General features: G+C 41.2%; 1 protein-coding gene across 4 annotated transcripts in view; it reads right to left on the reverse strand.

Annotated features, from left to right (window-relative positions):
• The window catches only part of sgsm2 (small G protein signaling modulator 2), a 94,704-nt gene that overhangs the window by 51,966 nt on the left and 21,625 nt on the right, over positions 1–21,113 (reverse strand). Inside the window, exon 1 of one of the 4 annotated variants that reach the window (XM_044118697.1) lies at positions 16,598–16,681. The exons of the other annotated variants lie outside the window; for them this stretch is intronic. Coding sequence (XP_043974632.1) covers positions 16,598–16,661 — 64 coding nt within the window. The 5' untranslated portion in view covers positions 16,662–16,681. Of the gene's footprint in view, positions 1–16,597; positions 16,682–21,113 lie in introns of those variants that run through there. 4 annotated transcript variants of the gene reach the window in all.

Genomic DNA, 21,113 nt, shown 5'->3' on the forward strand with positions numbered 1-21,113 from the left:
TCTTCTGAGTCTCTGTATTGTCTCCCCTTGATTAGTTCCCAGGTGTGTCTCGTTCCCTGATTACCCTCTGTGTATTTAGTGTCACCTGTATCTCTGTCGGGTCCTACGTCTTTTTTCGGTGTCAGTTCTGCCATATGTTAGTTTATCCATTCGAGTATCGGACCCTGGCGGTCCGATCCTCGGTTGCAGAAGCTAGCTCCTGGACGCCTCCCTGGTGAGGTGTTCCGGGCACGTCCCACCGGGAGGAGGCCCCAGGGAAGACCCAGGACACGCTGGATGGACTATGTCTCTCGGCTGACCTGGGAACGCCTTGGGATTCCTCCGGAGGAGCTGGAAGAAGTGGCTGGGGAGAGGGAAGTCTGGGCCTCCCTTCTGAAGCCGCTACCCCCGCGACCCAACCCCGGATAAGCGGACGAAGATGGATGGATGAATAGTAAAGTTGTGGTTTGCTTAATCTACTTGACAAAATTAAGTTTGCTTTACTTGGATTATCTTTTTCATGTAACAAAATAAGTAAGCATTATGAACAAACAGTCTTGCTAGATAAACATAAATAAGGCAAGTATTTGCAGAATTTATTTGAGTAGATATGGCAGAATATTTTTATCAGTGTATATTAATTCATTTCTAACAGATATTTTCTGTTTTCATAGGGTAAATAAACATCTCATCCTCCAGCCTTTAATATCTCTCTATTATGTTATATTCAAACATTATCACATCATGATTCACACATAGTCTTTCTACCTCCTCCTTCACACTCTCGCACAGTATTTTTCTGTTCATCTTGTAACATACAACACCTCCTCTCTGTCTGTTTCTCCTCTTTTCTCAGTTTTTTTTATCATGTTTATTAATTGTAACTGTTTCTTTACTGACAGAAGCCAGGCTGCAGGAAATTTGAGAGTTATAATACAGTTTGATAGCTTGAAGAACTGACTGAATACTTCACCATAAAAGGTTAAACTGTCTAGCTACAGTTACAAATCCTAGTTCTCTTTGGCCACAACATCCTAGTATCCCCTTCCGTCTACTTATTTGGTAATCTAGAGGAACTGAACATAAACTCCAAACAAACCCAATCCCGGCTACTTGTACCCCTGACTGTCACCAAGAAAACAATACTGCTTAACTGGAAAAATATTTAAAAAAATCACAACCTCACAATGACTACCGGTAGATCTTCTCACACAGCAGACTAGATCTGCTGAACAACAATCAGCAGTAGACAGAAATCAATTTGAATAAAACATACTCCATATTTCGAGATGCCCTTTAGTTGCTGGTGAATTAGTGCCACTGCAGAAGCAAAGACCAGGGGAGAACAGGGGAAATGGGAGAGCCAAATAAAATCAAATCACATTTTTGAAGTTATTATTTATTTATTTACTTACTGTGACAGACTGGCGACCTGTCCAGGGTAAACACCGCCTCTCGCCCAAAATGTTAGCTGGAAATAGGCACCAGCAACCTTCCTGACCCCATTAGGGACAAGGATGTAAGAAAATGAATGGATGGATGGATATTTATTTATTTATTTAGTGTTTGTTTGTTTGTTTACTTTCTTTCCCTCCCTCCCTTTTCCACTTCTACCCAAAATATCTCTGACTCGAGGTTAATCAAACAATATTAAAGAACAGAAAAAATATATATAATTCAGATTAGAAAATAACTGCCAAGATTAAAAGACAGAAATATATCCTAATCCACATGTTAAACAACTTGTTTTTGTTGTGACCCCAATTGATTATGTTCTGTGTTTTGTCTTTGTTTTGAATGTATCCATTTGAATTTATACCTCCTTGTTTGGTAATTTTTGGTTGTTTAGGTTGTACATCCACATGGATTTGGGATATTGGGAGTCCAGAAACAATCATTTATGAAACAGATGCATCTATTATGCAGGTGTAAAAGGTATCCACTTTCATGAGTTGCATCTTATTTTAAATGATGATGTCAACCTGCCTAACCCCATTTTTCACAGCCCAAAAGAGGCAGAAACTCACCCAATCTGAAGAAACTGTTCTGTTTTTTGTTTTTTGCTAAAGCACCACTGATTGGGCCAGCAGACTTGTTACATCAGCCTGTGTGGTGCTGCATCTTGTGTCGTGGACGAATCTTTTTTCTAATTTGTTTACCAAAATATAGTATACTTAATATTAGTGTAGTATTGTATAGCATTCTATACTATACTATACTATACCGCATGTTAGTATAGTATAGTATAGCATAGCATAGCACAGTACAGTACACTATAGTATCTCTGTGTGTACAGAGTGTTAATCTGATGTTTCACCTCCATTGAAGCACCAAACTGGCCAGGGGGACCGCCGGGAATCTACAAAAAATGTAATTGGGGCCCCCACTGCGCATCTGATGTTGGCTGCTGAAGAAGGCACAGCAGAGACTGTACTTTCTGAGAATCCTCAAGAAGAACAGTCTCCCCTCAGACCTGCTGCAGGCCTTCTATCACTGCTCCATAGAGAGTGTGCTCACGTATAGTCTGTGTGTCTGGTACGGCAGCAGCACATCCTCGGACAAGAAGGCGCTCCAGATGGTTGTCAGGGCAGCAGAGAGAACCATAGGCTGCCCCCTCCCCACCATGGAACAGATTTACACTTCCAGGCTCCGCAAGAAAGTTATGGACATTTTAAATGACTCTTCACACCCTGGCCATGGTCTCTTCCAGCTGCTGCCATCAGGCAAGAGATACAGAGCAATAAAAACCAGGACGAATCGCCTAAAAAACTGTTTCTACCCGATGGCAATCATGGGTAGAAATGGGCATCTGGTTAGAATGCCTCCTGGACGCCTCCCTGGTGAGGTGCTCCGGGCACGTCCCACCGGGAGGAGGCCCCGGGGAAGACCCAGGACACGGTGGAGAGACAATGTCTCTCGGCTGGCCTGGAAATGCCTTGGGATTCCTCCGGAGGAGCTGGAAGAAGTGGCTGGGGAGAGGGAAGTCTGGGCCTCCCTTCTGAAGCTGCTACCCCCGCGACCCGACCCCGGATAAGCGGAAGAAGATGGATAGATGGATGGATGGATGGCATCTATAGCACTAAATTTAAAGGCATAAGAACTTCTGCTCTTGACACCACTCTGTTAAAAATGTAAATTCTGTTTACTCTGCAACACCTCCAAGGGCTGCAACCATCTTCTGATGTCTATTTATTTCTCTTTTTGTGCTGTTTGTTTCTTCATCTTTATATGTATGTATATTTATATTGTGTGTTGTGTATGTATATGTACTGTAACCTGCACTTTAACTCAAGTCAAGCACGGCCTCAATCTCGTTGTAATCTGTTGATGACAATGACAAATAAATCTCACCTTATCTTATCAATTCCTTGAGTCCATTTGACCCATAAAATTACAACTGCTTTGCTTTCTTTGGTCCAGGACTGATTCTAGCATAAAAAATCAACCTGCAACATATAACCTTAATAAGAAATATGTTTTCTCCATATTTGTTAAAGCTGTTACCATGTTGTGTCCTTTGTTATGAGACATATAATCTGTGAAAACAATCAATTTCCTCCACCTTGACCCTGAACTACTGTTGCTAGCTAAAGTAATGTAACATTCCAGCCAAAAACCAGGAGGAGGGTCTTAGTGCTGTCAATCACTCACTGTTGTACTAATGACAGAGAAACAACGTCTTGTTACAGGAAAGTGGTTTATCTGGCATGCTATGCTAACTGGACTGAGCATTCACCACAGGCTATGCTACCTGCAGCATAGCACAGATCAAGGGGGAGGAAGGATGAGCAGCCACATCAGATTGTGACTAAAACATCTCTCAATGGTTTTTTCAGATAGCACTGGGAGAAGGCAGAGGAAATTAATTTTTCTCATGCCCTACTTTCAAAACACAATGACAGTTTTAACAAATATGTAAAATAAATAAATACATTTATTAAAGTTGTATACTGCAGCTTTAATTTAGGAGAAGACAGTCAGGAGGGATGTGGCAAATGGATATCTTTGATTTACATGCAAGTTAATGTAAAACTGTTTGGACTGTCTCCAATCCAGACAGGAGGCTGTTTGTTATTATCATTTTACAAAGATTCTTTGAATTTCTGTAAATAATAAATATATAATTGTTTCTGTTGTGTAATTGTAAAAAGAACAAAGACACAGAGAAATTCCTACAAATTCCCTGGAATGATGCTAACTAGCTTGTCATTGAACACAATGTTGCTCACATTTTACACTGGGACAGGGGTGAGGGGTTATACTGGTATCAGGGGTTAGAGCTGCTGCTGACTGACTCATCTGTTGTTACGTGTGGTAAAAAGGTACAGGGACAAGTTAAATATATGATGAATATGTTGGTAACTTTCATTTCCTTATTTCATTAAATGCGTGTGAAATGGAGGCAAACAGTACACTGTAGCTAAGCTAATTATGCTAAATGGTTGATAATCTCACCGTCTACTCATCTTTCTTGGAGAAAAACTGGGTTACAAATTGCCCCTCTTGTTTCACTCTAATTTTTCTTAGCAACATAGTAATTGCCACAACCGTTCTTGTCTTCTAATGGCTGCTGCTGAACACTTTCGCCGTCGAGCGGGCTAAACACAAACAAACCCTTTCATGCAGATGCAGAGTTGTGTTTAGTACAAATATGGATGTGTGCTTTTTTTGGTCTGGGAGGGGTAGCATTTAATTTTTACTGCTAAAACAAAGTTTTAAAAGCACAATATGATTAATTTTGTAATTGACAGGGCCCCTTATTTTTTCTATTTCTATTAACAACAACAAAAAAAATATTTTGTGTGTCGGTCACAGGACCTTGGAATTGTCCTAAGTTTTCCCCCCTTTATGGCACTGTCGAAACTGGCCACCAGGGCGGCAGAGCTGAGGGACTTTATTTATGGTGCAAAAAAAAAAAATACTAGCACTCAGCCCTGATCATGACATGCAGCTAACAGAAAACACACCTAAAGTTATTCTTACCAGCACACACATTAAACAGTTTTTATGTACAGTTGGGAAAACCCAACATAGTAAAATCAGTCCAAGTGTCCGTTAGTTGAGTTACAAATGGAATTAAAACTACATACCTTACTTGTAAATAAGGATACAGCAGCACTGTCTATTAGAAAGAAAAAGACAGAATGCTTTCTTTAGCTGAGCTTTTTTATTTTGTTGCCTTTATCGAACTGAAGCCTGTAAGCACTCAAGTTGTGAATAGTGAGGTCAGGCAGCTCTCCTGCTGGTCAGGAACACAAACTGGAGCTTCCTTCAGCTTTAAGCAATGGCTGTGTGTGAGTGTTACAAGTTACATAACTGAATGAAGCAAAAGTGTTCAAAATTTGCCTCAATATTTCATCAGCTTTGAACTTCATTCATTCATTCAACGTGAAGAGCCCCTGGTTTCCAGAGGTGCTACGACAGCAGAAAGCTACAGCTCTTAACCCCCATCATATAGCATTGTCACATTACAGAGAATCAATGGTTTACGCATGAGAAGACAGATGTGCTCATTATGGATGGAGAGGGAAACTAATCATGGTGAGTGTCAAAGAGAACTGGAGCTGATTAAGCTCTTGAATCCCACTGAGGTTGATGTTCCAGTGTGCACACCAGGGAATGCAACATTACAATGAAAATTAAGCACATAAAACATCAGCGTTCTGATCAGGATGCTTCCTATTCAGCTGGAGCTGTTGCCACACTGCAGTGTCCATGATGTCAGAGATGTGATGCCGGAGGCTGCAAATGGATCTGGATGTAATACTGCTATTCATGGATTAAGCTCTGTGCTAACTATACATCATAATGTTGGCTTTCCTGCTTCTCCGGAAGGACAAAGAAATACATTCACTTTATGAGTACTTTGAATACTTCAAAAACATTGTCAAATAAATGAACCTATTTCCAACTCTCGGAGAAAAACATGAAGCTTTAGAAGCATTATTTATTCAGTTGTTTTATTTTGTAGACAAAAGGGAAACAATGTGAACATGCTGGCTTCTGAGATATTTCACAACACTTCCTCGCACAGACACTAAAGCAGATGATTTAAAGGAAATGAGCTTGATCCTACACTGCCAGCTAGAAAGGGCATTTTAGAGATTTGGTTGATCATAGTGATGTCGAAACAAAGTTTGATATTTCAGTGTTGTTTGTGGACAGAAAATAATGACTTTTCCTTTAAATGGGCGTGGTTGTGCAGCTTCAAAGTTTTGTAACTCGTGTAACAACTTTAGAAAATGTGCTTTATTTTTTTATTATTATAATATTTGAAATTTCACCAAATCCTGATTAACAATGAAGAATCTTATTTCTTTGTCATATTTTAAGAATTTTATTATTTTACTTATTTAGATAAGCACTATTACCTGTACTGTCACTTTAAGAGAGCATCTTATGGCATCAGTACTGTACTACCTTCAGTTGGCGCTAGGCTGCCTGAGAAGAGGTAGGAAGTTTTCTTTGCTTTTGGTTATGCTAGAGTTTTATGAAGTATGTAAAATAATTGTAAATACATGCAGCTGTGATTTGTTTTAATACATACAAAGGAGTATTCTTTTTGACAAGTTAAGAAAATTGTTCTTAAATGTTAGAGAAGATATTGTTATTAGTTAGTCACAGGGTTTCTCCATGTGCTTGTCTGCTAGGGGAATTCCGACTCCTGTGAATGGAAGAGCTGCATGTTAAAGGGCATTTTTATTTCTATTTGTGCAGGTATGTGTATTTGGTTCTGTTCTGTTCTACAATGTTTAAGCTGGTTGTATTTAGGGCACAAAACATCTGATTCAGAGGTTTTTATTTTTATTTTACAAGAAATCTACCTTTTTTATTGTGGATTTATTTACAAGCAAAATAGCACTGTGCTACTTGCAGTTGGCGCTAGGCTGCCTGAGAAGAGAATTCCGACTCCTGTGAATGGAAGAGCTGCATGTTAAAGGGCATTTTATTTCTATTTGTGCAGGCCTCTGCAATAAAGAACAACCAGCAACTCCTATGGTCTGACTCCCTTCTTCATCTGAACACAACGCAGAACACATCAAGGTTAACCGACTGTATAAGACTAGGTTATCGGTGAAGAACACTAGTAGTATACACCGGTTACAATGGTGCCGTGACCTTTCTTTTGGATCATATTTGAGAACGAACATCAGCTCGTTTCGCGAGGGAAGCTGTTTAAGCTTTGTTGTTATTTCCTTTTCACACCGTTGAAGTATTTGTGTAAAACTCGCTTTATTATTGCACAAGCATTGGTTTTGTTGTTGGAAGCCTGTTTTTTTTTTCCCGCCACTTTTTCAGAGTTTATTTTAGATATCCGTTACCATTTGGTGGCAATTGCTGTTTTTGGTTGGTTACCATTCTCTTTGCTTTTGTTTAACAATTCAATACTGTGTGTACAGTTTGAGTGTCATGGCTGAGTCTAAAACCTATGTTGTTGAGGGTGGGGACTCAGATCTTGTGGCTCGCCCATACAAATTTGGTGTGGGGAGGGGGTTTCTTAACCAGACATCAGAACCCAAAACACCAGGACGAGGAGATACTACTTTTGATACCCCACAACTTACTTCAACCCGGTTTTTGGGCCGGCCTGAATCCCATCAGGTTGAGCAGAATACAGATCTAGGCTCTCTTATTACTCAGTTGGCTGAGAAACTGGGTGATTCTATTAGAGCTCAGCTCCTTTCTGGTGAGAGCCCATGTAGTGCAGGGGCTTCAAATCTGTCAAGTGAGGAGGTTCCACCCAATGTGAGTTTTGTTATGCACTCTGACGCAAAAGAGCCACCGATGTTTAGAGGTGATGGCTCAGACAAATTCACAGTACATGAATGGGAGAGTCTCATGTCTTTGTACTTAAGAAAGAGAGCTGTACCAGTTCATGAACATTCCCAGGAGATATTAGCAAGGCTAATGGGCAAAGCTGGGGATGTGGTGAGGATCAAACTACGTAATGATAAGACTATTGACCATGTCAAAAACCCTCATTTAGTCTTTGACATCTTGAAACGGCACTTCAGTGAGCTAACTTACTCCAGTATGCCGCTGGCGGATTTCTACAACACATTGCCGATGCCTAGTGAGGATGCCATGGAGTACTGGATACGGCTGAACAAGATGATGGATGTGGCGGATGAATGCTTAAAGAGACAGGGTCGTGGGATCGATGACCCACAACATGAAGTGAGCATGATGTTTATTAAGCACTGCCCTGACCTACCTCTTGCCAGTGTCTTCAAATTTAAGTCTGCAGAGAAGTGGTCGGCGAGCGAGATTCAAGAGAGGCTGGACGAACACATGATGGGGAAGAAATCGCAGAATGCTCCACACACTCAGCAGCTCAGTGAGACCGCCACAGTGCACAAGGTACATTCCCAATGTCATGTGCATAAGACTGACAGTCCTGTTTCAGACATTGCTGGTCCAACTAGACAGCCTAGAATTCCTCCACCTGCTACGCCGCTAACTGCCGGCACTGATAGTGACTGTCTAAGAAGCCTAGTGAGCCTGTTGGACAGGTTAGTGCTACAACATGACCAGGTGTCTAGACCCCAGAGTGGCAGAGGTGCTGTGTCTCAGCCTTTACAGAGAGTTTGCAGGGCTTGTGGTTCTCAGGACCATTCTACATTGAGTCACTGTAGACGAGAAAACCGCTGCTTAAAGTGTCTGTCCCCAGGCCACTGGAAGAGAGATTGCCCTCAGCAGACTGCACAGCGAAGACTTCAACCTGAAAGCAGTTCTGCTGAGCCAAACCAACAGTTAAACTAAAATACCCATGCCTAGGGAGGGGCGGTATGGGTTTTGCACATGAATCCCTCTCCAACTCCTGTGACTTGGCTGACCTTTATGAAACTAGTTGTGCTGCTGCACCGAAGGGATCCAAAGTCATCATTCAAGCAGCACATAAGATTCAGGCGTTCAGCGAGCTGTTTTATACCCCTGTCATTGTCAGTCACTCTGTGCAGCTTAATGGCATGCTGGACACTGGCTCAATGGCATGCAGTATTAGTGAGCATGCAGTGGAGAAGCTGAGAGTTGCTGGAGTTTTGCCTGACAAACATCATCCCCAAGAAAGCATAATTCTTGTGGGCTGTGGGGGTATGCGGACTGAGCCTGAAGGATTTTATCACTTGAACATGCAGCTCTATGGGGTTTCCTGTAGTGTACCTACTTTGGTCATACCTGGGCAACAGGATGATCTCATTTTGGGCTCCAATGTTATTAAACACATCATTCATGTTCTGAAAGGGGGTGAGGACTATTGGGACATTGCATGTCGACATGAATTTGCCTCTAACCCAGAGATTGGGCAGTTTTTGTCGGTGTTCACGAATGTTGAAGGGTGGAGGGGTACTGAGGTTCCAGACAAAATTGGGACTGTGAAGTTGACTCAAGCTGTGACCCTCCTTCCCAGACATGAACATCTAGTTTGGGGCAAGCTTCCTGCCAATATCCCCATGTCCGCCGGAAGTACTGTCCTTGTAGAGCCCACCTGTTCAAAAGCTGTACCAAGGGGTGTTCTAGTGGGCCGACTCATCACACCACTTTGGGGTGATAGATGGGTGCCAATGACAATAGTAAACCCATCTGACAAAGCTTTAACTCTGAAACGGAACTGCAAGTTGGCTGATGTATCACCATGCTTAGCAGTTGAGGACTTCAATGTCTTCCAGGGACTGCACATGGCTGCAGAGAAACAGACAGGAAGCTCAGAGACGTTGCAAGATAATGATCTGGTTGCTACATGCAACAATGATGGCTCTCTTGAAAGCTTATGTGATGTGGGCTTGGAGGCTATTGATCTGGACCCGTGTCAGGTCAGTGAGAATTGCAAGTCCCGTCTCGTTAGGCTGTTGATGGAGTATCAAGATATATTTTCCAGAGATTCTCTGGATTGTGGCAGGGTGCATGGATACTCCCATCGTATTCGGCTGATGGATGATCGGCCATTCCGGCTACCATACCGGAGAGTTCACCCCCCGTGAACTATAATAATAACTATATTATATTATAGTTATTATAATAGTATATTCCAATCATCATCCGCATGAATGATGCTGGACTGTTGCAAAGACCTTGCGGCATGCGATTATATTCATACAGTCCAAGGGGAGTCGTAAAAGCCGTGTACTTCTTGTCATCGTCATGCATGGGGATGTTAAAAAACCCTGAGGTGAGGTCCATCGTACTAAATAAGCAGTTCCCTCCAAGCGCAGCCAGACAGTCAGACTGGTGAGGTAAAGGGTGGGCATCCTTTATTGTGCGGGCATTCAGCCACCTGAAGTCATTGCAAAGGCGAAGCCCACCATCTTTCTTCCATACCATCACCAGAGGGGAGGCATATTCACTTGAAGACTTCCTAATGATCCCTTTTTCCTCCATGTCAGTCAGAGCAAGCCTCAACGTCTGATAATGAGCAGGGGGATTCAATGCACTCTGCAGGTTCTGTAGTGCCAGTTGTGCCTGAGCTTGGGGCTCCATTAGAGTCTGGAACACCTGCATTCGATAGTGTAATGTCACGAGAACCTGTGGCTTCAGCTGATGCGGATTCTGATTCTTCAGCCGAAAGAACTAGGCATCATGCTGCCATTTCTGCTCCAAGCGCTTCACAGTCAAATATTGAGAGTGATGGCCAAATTAGAACCCGTGCTGGACGACTAGTTAAATCAGTGAACAGACTGATAGAATCTATGGTCCAGAGGCCTTTTTCAAAGAGTTCTAGCATTCTGCATGTTGGCCCATTCCACACTGTTAAGCAATGATTCCAGTTGTGTGGTGGATGTGTTATCTATGGCTTCTGTTTTTTTTTAGTGCTTCCTATACAGATTTTGATTAGGAAGTGTTTAGTTTCAGGTTGATGAGGATTATTTACATTGTAGGAGTCTTATGGGCCAGATGCTGTGTTACGTAACAGGCGTGACACTGAGCTAGGGAATTGAAGAGACCTGATCAATCTCTTTCTTTCCTGAACCTTCTGTAGAGGGTAACTTTTATGTTGACATGTGGACTAGGTCTCACTCTTCATTTGTGCCAGAATATATCGGTTGTAGACATATCCTCTTTGGTTACCTTTCTTTAGATCATGCTCAGGATTTTGGTGAATTTCACGGGGGGTGAATGTAACAACTTTAGAAAATGTGCTTTATTTTTTTATTATTATAATATTTGAAATTTCACCAAATCCTGATTAACAATGAAGAATCTTATTTCTTTGTCATATTTTAAGAATTTTATTATTTTACTTATTTAGATAAGCACTATTACCTGTACTGTCACTTTAAGAGAGCATCTTATGGCATCAGTACTGTACTACCTTCAGTTGGCTAGGCTGCCTGAGAAGAGGTAGGAAGTTTTCTTTGCTTTTGGTTATGCTAGAGTTTTATGAAGTATGTAAAATAATTGTAAATACATGCAGCTGTGATTTGTTTTAATACATACAAAGGAGTATTCTTTTTGACAAGTTAAGAAAATTGTTCTTAAATGTTAGAGAAGATATTGTTATTAGTTAGTCACAGGGTTTCTCCATGTGCTTGTCTGCTAGGGGAATTCCGACTCCTGTGAATGGAAGAGCTGCATGTTAAAGGGTATTTTTATTTCTATTTGTGCAGGTATGTGTATTTGGTTCTGTTCTGTTCTACAATGTTTAAGCTGGTTGTATTTAGGGCACAAAACATCTGATTCAGAGGTTTTTATTTTTATTTTACAAGAAATCTACCTTTTTTATTGTGGATTTATTTACAAGCAAAATAGCACTGTGCTACTTGCAGTTGGCGCTAGGCTGCCTGAGAAGAGGGGAATTCCGACTCCTGTGAATGGAAGAGCTGCATGTTAAAGGGCATTTTTATTTCTATTTGTGCAGGCCTCTGCAATAAAGAACAACCAGCAACTCCTATGGTCTGACTCCCTTCTTCATCTGAACACAACGCAGAACACATCAAGGTTAACCGACTGTATAAGACTAGGTTATCGGTGAAGAACACTAGTAGTATACACCGGTTACACTCGGTATGCATCGCCTACACCACCTTTCACCCAAACCGGATGATAAAGAGCAGTTTCTCCTGTACCAATGTTTATATGATCCTTACATGAAAGTTTATAAACATTTATAACCGTTTCATCCCACAGGCAGCTCACCTCATGCACCCCTTGTATGAAGGACTTATAGGCAAAAAAGGGGACCAGCAGATAGAGTGGATCCGTGAGCGGGTGCAGGCATTCAATGATGCCAAAAAGGCCTTGCCTAACCCTGTGCTTCTGGCCCATCCATCCCCAGCGGCTCCTGTGACTCTAACAACTGATTATGCAGTTGGGGCAGTTTGTGAGCAGTGGGTGGATGGTGCCTGGCAACCCATCGCTTTTTTTAGCAGGAAACTCCGGGATGCCGAAAAAATATATAGTACCTTTGATAGGAAACTGCTTGCTCTTTTTCTGGCAACACACCATTTCCTCTTCATGTTGGAGGGCAGGGACTTTACTGCTTTTGTTGATGACAAGCCTCTCACTTTTGCCATGACAAAAGTTTCTGAAACGTGGTCGGCTCGTCAGCAACGGCATTTGTCTGCCATTTCAGAGTTCACCACTGACATTCAGCATGTGGCTGGCAAGAATAATCTGGTGGTTGAATGTCTGTCCAGAGCAAAGGTTGCTTTTGTGAATTTAGGTGTGGACTACCTCACCATGGCCACAGACCAACTGACCCACCAGGATATTCTGGCTTTTATAGTGGCTGTATCCAGTTTGTATTTAGAGGAGGTCTCCTTTCATGAGTGTGGTTCAACCCTTCTTTGTGATGTCTTGACTGAAAAACCTCGGCCTTTGGTCCTTACTAGTTGGTGTTGGGGGGTTTTTGATGCAGTTCATTCTCTTTCACACCCAGGCATTAAAGCTTCTGTTAAACTGGTAGGGGAAAAGTTTGTGTGGCTGGGACTCCGTAAAGATGTACCCATATGAAAGTGATTCAAATATGGGAAGTGTGAAAGTCCCTACTGTATCAAATCGATACAGGAATAACAGAGAGTTGCCACTTCAGGGTAAAAACAACAAACAGCTTATAGTCCAGGGGGGCACAGCTGACGTTGTGGGCGGGCAATGCCCGGCAATGCCTGCCCATGCTGCCGCACAGTTAGAAAAAAATAATCAAAATTGGTTCAGCTAAATGTAAAAAAATTAAATAAATACTTAGTACAAATCATAGAGTGAATATTGCATTATGAATTTTCTTATTATTTTTCCATGATGACCGCTAAACTAACTTAAATATATTTTAACTAACTATCTCATTATTTCAAGATATTAGAGTCACCATTGAATGGTAAATGGTAAATCTCTAGATCTCTGACATTAACATAGGGAGAAGAGATAAATAAGCACTGTTCTCCTTATTTCCTAACCTCACACAGGATCCGGATCAATATTTAATCACCCAGCATACAGTGCTGACCACATCCCACAGGGGTGTGGTCTAAGCAGAGAACCTCTGTTGTTCTAACACTGAAAAAATGGGATTATTACAAAACTGTCTTGCCTTTAAAGGTGTAAATTCTGCTCCTTTTGTCAAAACTATGACTGTGATGCGTTAAAGAAAAAACATTCATAGCTATGATGGAAATTTTGCAAAAGTTTTTTTTTTATTATTATTTTTGTCTTAAATGATCATGTAATGTTCATACATTACACAATATTAGTCAGGTGGTGGGAGATTATTCACCATTTACCAGGGTAAAACACTCACTGCAGCTGGATAGACCAAACAGTATACTTTGCCTTATAATTATAGTATATTGACTAACTGTTTCAGCTCTACATGTTTTTGGAATTTGATGAGCTTTCATCAGATTTATTTCAATTAGATCCTTGGATACTTCAAAACCCTTTACCCATTAAATTTAAATTTAATCTCCCACAAATTAGCCCATTATTCGGGGTAAAACTAACAACAAAGACAGAAAAGTTTTTTGGTAATAAAATTAACTATAATTCTGTGTGCTGTAGTATTTTAATTATTTTCTTTGGAAGTGAGACAGAAAGAGAAAAACAAGTTTGTGTTGACTTTGTGAAGAACTTTTACTGGAATGAGTGTCCTTAACGTTGGAACATAAAATTGAGCTCTCATCATTTTAATTGGATTAATTTCATTAGCTCATGCCTAATTCAACAGTTTCAAGGGTGTGTGCCAGCAACAAGAACACATTAGCTACCACACAAGTTTATCTGACTATTTTTTTAAGCGTTATGTGACCAGTAGGAAAATCTTTGAAAAGTTGTATATTAAATGCAACTGAACACAAACTGAATTACAGAAAAAAAAAATACTTCAACCAGTGGATCAACTATCCTTGTCCAGTTTTACATTCATTTTCACGGGGTCAGAGGAGGCATGCCTTGCCCACGCAACAACCTCCCCAATCTGCAACAGATCCAGTCAAACAGCCCAACCAAACAACAGCAAGACCAGACAGCAGAGCGTCCAGAGCGCTGCAGCTACAAAATGGTCCAGTCAAACAAAAAACTCCTCAACGGTGGATCCAGGTAAAAATGAATTATAATCCAAATAGCAGGTAGATTATCCAGGAGCAGAGATGCAGCCTACCCAGGGATAGAGCGGATAAGCAGGTAGGAAACAGGTGGAAGCTGCACGCCTCAACAACCTTCAGCCGCAGCCAGTAATGCCAGCAGAGCAACATTTCAGAAATGCACAGCTGACTTTGTGGAAGGGTAGGTGTAGCACCCAAAACCAACCGCAATCCCAGCCACTGATTGTAAGATGGTTCTGACAATCTCAGATGAGCAGATCAGAAATACAAGCCACTCAGGCAGCCGACATGTAGCAGGAGAAAAAAAAAAAGACACACACCTAAGCAATGGCCAGCCCAACTATAAAGGCACACATCAATCAGTGGTGCGCTTCTGGACCTCACCTGGTATACAGAGTGGGGAGGATGGAACCCATCCCAACACAGCTAGATCAATGTTGCACCTTTCTCAGAAGGCACAGGGGGAACCCGTCAACGCACTGGCATTCTGGGGCTGAGTAGTGATTCTGATCATTACAATCTGCACAACGATCCGAACTTCATGAGAGTCCTCTTTCCCAGGTCATTCAGAGCATGACTTCATGCTCATCTCGTAGCGATCCAAACTTTGTCTCGTTGCCCTCAGTACAAAATTAAAACACTTCAGGATCTCGAGAAACTTATCCATGCATTTATCTTTAGTTGTACTGATATCTGCAGCAGTGTCTTAATGAAAACCAGGGAGATGCAGCACATCACCACAGTTTGAAAGTCCTCTCATCAGTCATCATAGCTTAGTGAACAGACCTAAAACGCTGTTGTTCATAAATCTCTGAATGGTCTAGCACCTCAACCCATTAAACATCTGCGGTCATAACATCCTTCTGGTGGATTCGGTCTTCTGGTTCTGATCTTTTAATGGGTACCTGGAAAAGATGTAACATTTCTGTCATAATATGGGGAACTTCCTGCTACCCCTGCTGAAATGTACCACAAGCTACAAATGAAACTTTCATTTAATCACTACTTTAGAAACATTGCACAGGCAATCCGATCTTTAAAGCTACTGTTCACCCACACACCAAGCCTTCCTTCATCGCACCATGTAGCAGTCACCAACTCTGCTATCCCCGCAGATCACTCCAACATCCAATCAATGTTATTTCTCAAGTCCCTCTCCTTGGTGTTGCGCACCTTAACTAAATTCTGTGCAGCTTGGAAACCTTCTGAAACGACTCGACAGGGTCCTCACCTTCACTATTCATTTAATCAGCTCCCTTGCAATTCAATGGTGACATTGTCTATCCCCTATTAGTTTAAAAATGATTGATTTATGAGGAATTCATATTGAGCTTAAGACTTTACTTTCGTCTTTCTTTAGGTTCGGTTCTAATTCTTTTAAACGCTTTTTGAATTGTTTTGTTGCTGAAAATATGCTATATAAATTAAATGTCCTTTCCTTGATGAATGATGGGTAAAAATAGCATTTAAATCCATCACCTAATATAGTTTATCTCAGCCGCTGTTGTTCACCATCCCATTCTAGTAAATTAGTTTCAGAATGCTCAAAGAGACACCGCAGTACTTATGCCTCTTTCACACCATGCTCTTAAGTTAGTGTTTGGCTCTCAACACTTGGGTCCCTCTCTTGTGAAGTCTCCATGGCCCTGCCTGGTCTTTATATCCAAGATTTATGTGCTTTCCATTTGGCCATTTCCAGGCCTCATTTATTTAGATCACAGGAAGCCTGGCACTCCCTAAAGCAGGGGTCCCCACAGTTGGTCCTGGAGGGCCGGCCTCCTGCATGTTTTAGTTCTCTCCCTGGTTTAACGCATCTGGATCAAATGATGACTTGTTAGAAGGCATAAGAAGAACACTGACATGCTGAAAAGGTTGTTGGTGCCACCAGGGAGAGAACTAAAACATGCAGGATGCCGGCCCTCGAGGACTGACTTTGGGGACCCCTGCCCTAAAGGTTCAGTCATAACTCCCTCTCATCAACCCAGCCGCTGGTCTTGATGCTTCAGAGTTGACGGCTGGGTTGATTATCACCACTATCTTGTGGCAATAGTTTTATAATATGTTTCACAAATTATCTCACAAATTACCTCTGGTATCCTCCCAGACCTCTCCTCCATTCTCACCGCTCTCAGGCAATGGGTAAGCATTCATAGCAAATCACTGGTGATGGAGCGTTTCAGCAATTCAGAACTCCTTTCTGTCTAGATCAGGGGTGGGCAACTCCGGGCCTGGAGCGCCGGTCTCCTGCAACTTTGAGATGTATCTCTACTTCAACACACCTGAGTCAAATAATGAGGTCATTAGCAGGACTCTGGAGAACCTGACTGCACTTAGTAGGTGATTTAGCTGTTGAAAATAAGTGTGTTGGACTTAGGGCTGGAGGATATGCGGATGATATATTTTGCTATATCACAATACATGGTATATATCACAATATTCTTTAATGAGCTCCAATGTTATTTCAAACTGGACACCTTGCAGCAGGGAAATGGGGCAAGTTCCCGCCCCATTTCCCTGCTAGACTTAAATATGAGCTTATATAAAAAGGGATGCAGTGTTTTGCTATGAACTGTCTACACTAAGACTATATAACAAGGTGAAAAATAAGTTTTAACTAAGAAAAAATATAGCGAGGGAGAGGGAAGTAGGTCAGTTATGCTTGACTTTAACAAACTTAACATATAGATGTGCTGTGGAATAAGATGTATTTTGATTCAGCTTTTTTATTACCTATTCTAATATTTCTATTATGTTTTATTACTGAGAAAAAATATTCTTTTGAACTCCCAAACATTTTTAACAGTACTCCAAACCCTGTCTGAAGCAGTATTTTTCCCCAAAGACTTCCTCCAATAATCCCTTTTAGCATTTCTAATAGTTTTCCTAACTTTTGCCAGTTTCCTCTTATAATTAATTAGATTTTGGAAACAAATGTGTTTTAAAAGCCTTGTTATGCTGTTTAATTGCTGTTGAACATTCTGGTGTCCAGCAAGGACACCAGAATCCTTTTTTTAATACCACTACTTCTAGGAATAAATATTTTGGCTGTATTAATAATACATTTACTAATTTCTGAATTTAATTCATTTATCTGTTTACTTGTACAATCTGAAGCTGGCTTGTATCTACATTTTTCATTTTAACCTCACTCATCAATTTAAAACTATCCCAGTTTGCTTTCCCACATTTCCACCTCCCCTCAATTTCTACCTCGTCTTCTTCTACATCCATTCCTATCCTGACAAAACTTGGATAATGATCACTCCCCATTGTACTTTCATTAAATACTCTCCAGCTGCAACCATCAGCACCTTATTCTTTTGCTCAACATTTTTACAAATGATAAGTATGCTTCCATCCCTTAAGACTTTAGCTTGCTCTATATCTCCAATAACTGTCTTTAATCCATTTGATACTCACAATCCAGATTATGCCAAAACCACCCTTAAATTCAACTTATTACTCGCCAAATAACGTTTAAGTGGTACACTTTCAAGAAAAAAACACAGTTGCAGGAGGCCCCGGGGAAGACCCAAGACATGCTGGAGGGACTATGTCTCTTGGCTGGCCTGGGAACGCCCTGGGATTCCTCCGGAGGAGTTGGAAGAAGTGGCTGGGGAGAGGGAAGTCTGGACCTCCCTTCTGAAGCTGCTACCCCCGCAAACCGACCCTGGATAAGCAGAAGAAGATGGATGGATGGATGGATGGACATAGTTGCAGGACACCAGCCCTCGAGGACCAGGATTGCCCACCCCTGGTCTAGATGGACAGCCCTGCCGACCTGTCAGCTGGCCAGCCATCAGCCTCACAGGCCCCATCATCCTGCAGGCCATAAATCTCCATCAGACTGCAGGCCCCAGTCAGGCCTTGGCCAGGCACCCGACACAATGCAGCTTATATTATTACAGTCATGTCACTGAGCACAAAAATGGGAAAATCACAGTTGATGTAAATGAAAGGCAGCAAAAATATGAACCAGTACTACGTTTAATGTTGTGTGCTTCTGTTTCTACCGGGGGTGGGTCGAGGTTAATACTGCCTTTTCCCGCAAAATTCTTGAACTACTCAACTTTTTGACTCAACTTTTACTTTATCAAAGAAAGGTTTTCCACTTTTAATTTCTGGAAAGAGTAACAGAAGGACTGAATGTCTTCAAGTTATAAAAATTGTTTGAGATGCAGTTTTATGCAAACATATTTTAGTCAAAGTACAGAGACGCTCATTTAGTCTGAAAACTGCCGGTATAAAGAAGGTCATCTTATGTTGTAATCGGATGTTGAAAATGTCAGACCTTCATTTCTGACAGTGATGGTGGATGACGATCACTGCTGCTTTGTAGCTTGTTTGTGCAATTCATGTCTCAGATCAGCTCTGTTTTCTCAGAGCTCTTTAATATGAATCTTTTGAACTTTCTTCATCCTGAAAGTCTTCTATCTGCAAAGTTTGCTCTGCCCTGAAAAAAATAAGACAACAAAAACTCTATAAAACTCTATGCTTGAATTACACTAGTAATTTTTTAACTTAATAAAATGATTAATTTATTTTATTATTAAATAAAATAAGTATTAGGTAATACTTATAGAAGTATTAAGTACTACTTAATTCAAGCACACGTTCTCAATTAGTTAAAGAGAATGTGCGCTCTTTAACTAGGTGAAGGAAGTTTTTTTCTTGCATATTATGAAATAATTATTTGGTTTAAATTGCACAATTACATTAAAATGCACAATTAAAAATGAATGAGCAATCAGAACTTAGAAAATAATGCAAACAAAACAAAACAAGCACTTGTTTCTTCTTAAATCAACTTCATGAACCTTAATTTCTGAGTTCTAAAACAGAGAAGCAGAGTTAGTTGAACACATATCCATTACTACTGTAATAACATTATAACCACAACATTTATTGGAATATTAAATCTATTTTTGGGAAAAATCCAAAAATGCACAATTGTAATTGTATCATAAATCATAACTTTTTAATGCATACAAAGATATATATTTAATTCTGGGCAGTATTGGGGATAAACAGAGGCCATTTATCTTGGAACTATGCATTTGGTGGAATAAAATTCTAAACAGAACTCTGCTGTAGGCTCACGTCCTGAGAGGTAAGAGAGCCGGTGTCAGGATGACACACTGAAAAATTTGTTTTAAAATTGACTCTGACATTTGAAATTCTCACACCAATGTCTGTCCAGGTCAGTTTATGGGGCAATTGAACCGCTTTAATGAAGATGAACAAGTTAATATCTATTCTGAAGACAGATGCATGATTATACCAAAAGTGTTTGGATATTAAACTCTATTTAACGGTAGTATTATATTTTCTGAGTTACTGTTTATTTTACGAGATCCTGGGTGTACAAACTGGCTTAAAAATTAAATATAATTAGTTTTCTTATAGTTGTGTTACTCTGGTTTCTGGTTCATCTCTTGTTTCACTAAAAAACATAAACTTGAATCTTTTTTAAATAAGCAATGTACTGAAGTGTTTCAGCAGAATACACAGTTCATTGTAAACTCTTACTTTGACATAGGGTAGAAACATAATTCCTCAAAGGGGGTTGATGTAAATATCCATACAGGCCAACCTGTGTCCAGTTTGAGTGAAAGCTTAAGAAATTAAGCAGGGGCAGTGGGCGAGAGGCGCCAGATATGTGATTGGTCCGCTCTTTCGGCTTTAAATGCATAAACTATAAACCTATTTTTAGAAATAAATCTGCTCAGCAAGATTTAGAAATAAATCTTGCTGAAAATTCTTAAATGGCTTTAAGAATTTAAAAAAAAAAGCAATCCCCCCCCCCAATTAGCTTCATTAGCTTGGCTGGGGGCCTAGTAAAGCGTGGCAGGCTGCCTGGCTGATAATACACTGGGGGAAACTCTGCCCAGTTTTTGAATATTTTCACTTGAGTTGTCTCAAGCCACTGTCGCTCCTTGCCTAAAGTCCTCTACCATTGTCCCCCTGCCGAAAAGAACCAACATCAACACCCTGAATGACTACCGTCCAGTGGCACTCACACCGATCATCATGAATTGCTTCGAGAGACTGGTGCGGAGTCACATCCTCGCCTGCCTGCCTGCTGAGCTGGACCCTCTCCAATTTCCCTACAAAGCAAAGAGGTCCACAGAGGACTCTGTATCCACAGCACTTCATGCCACTCTGACCCACTTAGAGAAGCAGGGGAGCTAAGTCAGAATGCTCTTTGTGGACTTCAGCTCAGCATTTAACACTATACTCCCCCAACGTCTGGTGTCCAAACTAGTAAACCTTGGGCTCCCATCAGCCACCTGCAGTTGGATCCTGGACTTCCTAACAGGTTGCTCCCAGAGGGTCAGACTGGGCCCCCACACCTCCACTGCTCTGAGCCTGAACACCGGATCGCCACAGGGTCGTGTGCTCAACTCACTTCTCTACACCCTTTACCCTCATGACTGTGTCTCCAACCACCTCAGCAACAAGATCAAAAAGTTTGCAGATGACACGACTGTTGTTGGTCTCATCTCAGACGGGAAGTGGGAGCTGGAGTACAGGGATGAGGTGAAGCGACTGTCAGAGTGGTGCAAAGTCAATAACCTACTCCTCAACATCTCCAAAACAAAG

This window comes from Gambusia affinis, linkage group LG06 (assembly GCF_019740435.1).
Source record: "Gambusia affinis linkage group LG06, SWU_Gaff_1.0, whole genome shotgun sequence".
Taxonomy (NCBI): Eukaryota; Metazoa; Chordata; class Actinopteri; order Cyprinodontiformes; family Poeciliidae; genus Gambusia; species Gambusia affinis.